The sequence below is a fragment of the Microtus ochrogaster genome, linkage group LG9, assembly GCF_000317375.1.
Source record: "Microtus ochrogaster isolate Prairie Vole_2 linkage group LG9, MicOch1.0, whole genome shotgun sequence".
NCBI classification, from domain to species: domain Eukaryota; kingdom Metazoa; phylum Chordata; class Mammalia; order Rodentia; family Cricetidae; genus Microtus; species Microtus ochrogaster.
This window is the reverse complement of record NC_022034.1, coordinates 10279158-10281844: the sequence shown is the minus strand read 5'-3', so window position 1 is coordinate 10281844 and position 2687 is coordinate 10279158. Positions and strand designations below refer to the sequence as shown.

General features: G+C 48.5%; 1 protein-coding gene across 1 annotated transcript in view; it reads left to right on the top strand.

The window, feature by feature from the left end:
* The window catches only part of Acat2 (acetyl-CoA acetyltransferase 2), a 45491-nt gene that overhangs the window by 7966 nt on the left and 34838 nt on the right, over positions 1–2687 (top strand). Inside the window, exon 3 of the mRNA XM_013352339.2 lies at positions 345–526. Coding sequence (XP_013207793.2) covers positions 345–526 — 182 coding nt within the window. The remainder of the gene's footprint in view (positions 1–344; positions 527–2687) is intronic.

Sequence of the window (2687 nt, the reverse complement as noted above, 5' to 3'; positions counted from 1 at the left end):
GAATTATGCCTTGTGTTTACAGCCATGTGACCGGCTGGCTGTCACCCTTGGTCTTAGTTACATTTCTTGCCAAGTAGGAGGAAAAGTCTGGCCTCTAGAGAGAAAGGTCTTGAGGTTCTCTCTTAAGGCTTTGGGAACTTGCTTGTGGAGGAGGAAGCGTCTCGTAGAAACACCTAGGAGTTGCACAAGGTGTTATCTGTCCCAGGTGGAGTGGCAGGGAGGGAGGGAAGCAGGCATCTGTGCTCTGTGAGAACTTAGCTGCCTGAGGGCATTTAGCCCACACTTGTCCCCCCATCTTTTACTTTCTCCTGATGGCTTAGAGGCCTCCGTGTTCCTTGTTCCAGGTTGTGGGCAGAATCCCACTCGACAAGCCAGTGTGGGTGCAGGAATCCCCTACTCGGTTCCAGCATGGAGCTGCCAGATGATCTGTGGCTCAGGCCTGAAAGCCGTGTGCCTTGCAGCCCAGTCCATAGCCATAGGTGACTCCAGCATTGTGGTTGCAGGAGGCATGGAGAACATGAGCAAGGTAAGTGCAGAGGGGCTCACCATCCTCATCACCTAGGGTGCGTGTGCTGCTGATGGACACACAGAAAACGACTTAGCCTGGAGCCCTGCCTGAATGTCCATTGTTCTCCAGGTTGGATGGGTAATGAACAACAGCTCATCAGCTAGGCAGTGGAGCCAGGGTGTGATTTTTCTAAGCTGTTTTTCCAGAAGCTACAGTGTTTTCTGAAATGAACCCCCAAGATTAGCTGGTTGCTGTCTTATCCCTGCTTACTATGTAGCCAAGGCTAGCCCAGGAATTGTTACATAGCCTAGGCTATTCTTAAGTACTTGCCTCTCCAGCTCTGCTTCCTGAGTGCTAAGTTTACAGGCATATGCTACTCTGCCCAGAAACCTTTTTAAATATTTGAATATTATCCAAGTATCCAAAGCTAATTTCTTTCTCTCTCTCTCTCTCTCTGTCTCCCTCCCTCCCTCCCTCCCTCTTTCCCTTTTCCTCTCCCCCCCCCTTTCTCTCATCATTTCTCTCTTTCTTTCTTTTGCTTTTTTGAGGTAGGGTTTCTCTGTGCAGTTCTGGCTTGCCTAGACTCACTCAGTAGACCAGGCTGGCCTGAAACTCACAGAGATCTGCCTGTCTCTGTACTGGGATTAAAGGCGTGCACCACCACTGCCTGGCTCTTTTTTCCCCCTTTTGTTTTTATTCATTTATTACTGGTTTTTAAAAACAACTTTTCTGGGTAGCCCTGGCTGTCCTGGAACTTGTTTTGTAGACCAGGCTGACCTTAAACTCAGAGATCTGCCTATCTCTGCTTCCTGAGTACGCGGATCAAAGGTGTGTACCACCATGCTATTTTCCCCACCCCCAGAGTTTACAGAGGGTCCTATGTAGCTTGGACTGGCATGGAACTTCCCAAGTATTCCAGGTTGGCCTCCAATTCACAGAAATCTATTCATCACTGCCCACACAAGGGCTGACGCTACCCTTTTTTGGAGAGATGGATCTAAATGTTCTTTAAACAGAGTGGTCAGTGGAGCTCATAAACTCTGCTGTTTAAAATCCCTACTTCATATTGGATTGAACTCTAGAGACAATGCCCCACAGCTGAAAGTCTTAGGTCAGGTAGGATCTGTGCAGCTCGAGCAGCCTGTTCCTAGACACAGATCATCAGTCCAGGTTACAGCACAACCCCAGACAGTGTTTTACTTTAGACTGGGAGCCAGAGCTCAGAACAGTCCACACAAATACTCGAGACCATGATCCACACACACAGCACAAGGCACCTGAGCAGGACAGAGGGAACAGGAGATAGGCTAGCTTGTCTTTATGCTTTCCCACTGTGAGGAAGTGTCCAGTGACAGGTGGCCACTTAACCTTCTTGCCATGGCCCTTGGTCGGGAGGAACCCCAGGGACCAGACTTTGTTGATCTCCTGGAGGGTAGAACACATAAAAAGACACCCATAGTGAAGCATGCCCAGTCCCTGCTGTTCAGGAGGCTGAGACTGAGAAGCACGTGAGCCCAGAAGCTCAGGACCAGCCTAGATCACACAGCAACGCCTTGTCTCAAAAATCAAAAGAAAGCTCATGGCCAAGGGTCATGGAGAGCTGCCCCTCTCCAGGAGGTTTGCCATCCTGCTCCATCTTGCCAAGTGCTGTCCTTGAAGCTGGCACTGCAGTGGAGCAGTATCTTCTTCCTGTTGAAGCAGCTCCAGGGCTGACCTCGGAAGCCACTGGTCGGAGTCCTAGTGAGCTCAGCCACTAGGAGGAGGCCGAAGGTCACACACAATAGATGGAGTCTTTCTGGTCAGATACAGTTACAGTGCAGACCTGGACCTAGGGCTGTTGTGTGTGGTCAACAAACCAGTGTTGTTATTCCCAACAATTAGTGTTGTTATTCCCAATTTAGAGGTGGGAACACTGATGTCCAGAGCTGCCACTTAAATGCATGGCTTTTGTTTTGTTGCTTCTTAAAAACAATAAGCATATGATATTATGGGTTTAATTATGTCATTTTCATTCCTAGATATCATTGTACTTTTCTAGATATCATTGTATGATTGACTCACCTCTGTGGACTCCTGGTCCATTATTACCCTTTCCTTTGTATGCTGGAAGTTAGAAAAACCTTCTGTTCAGAAACCCTCCTCTCAGTTCATTTGGAAACCTGACTGTTCTCCCTGTGGG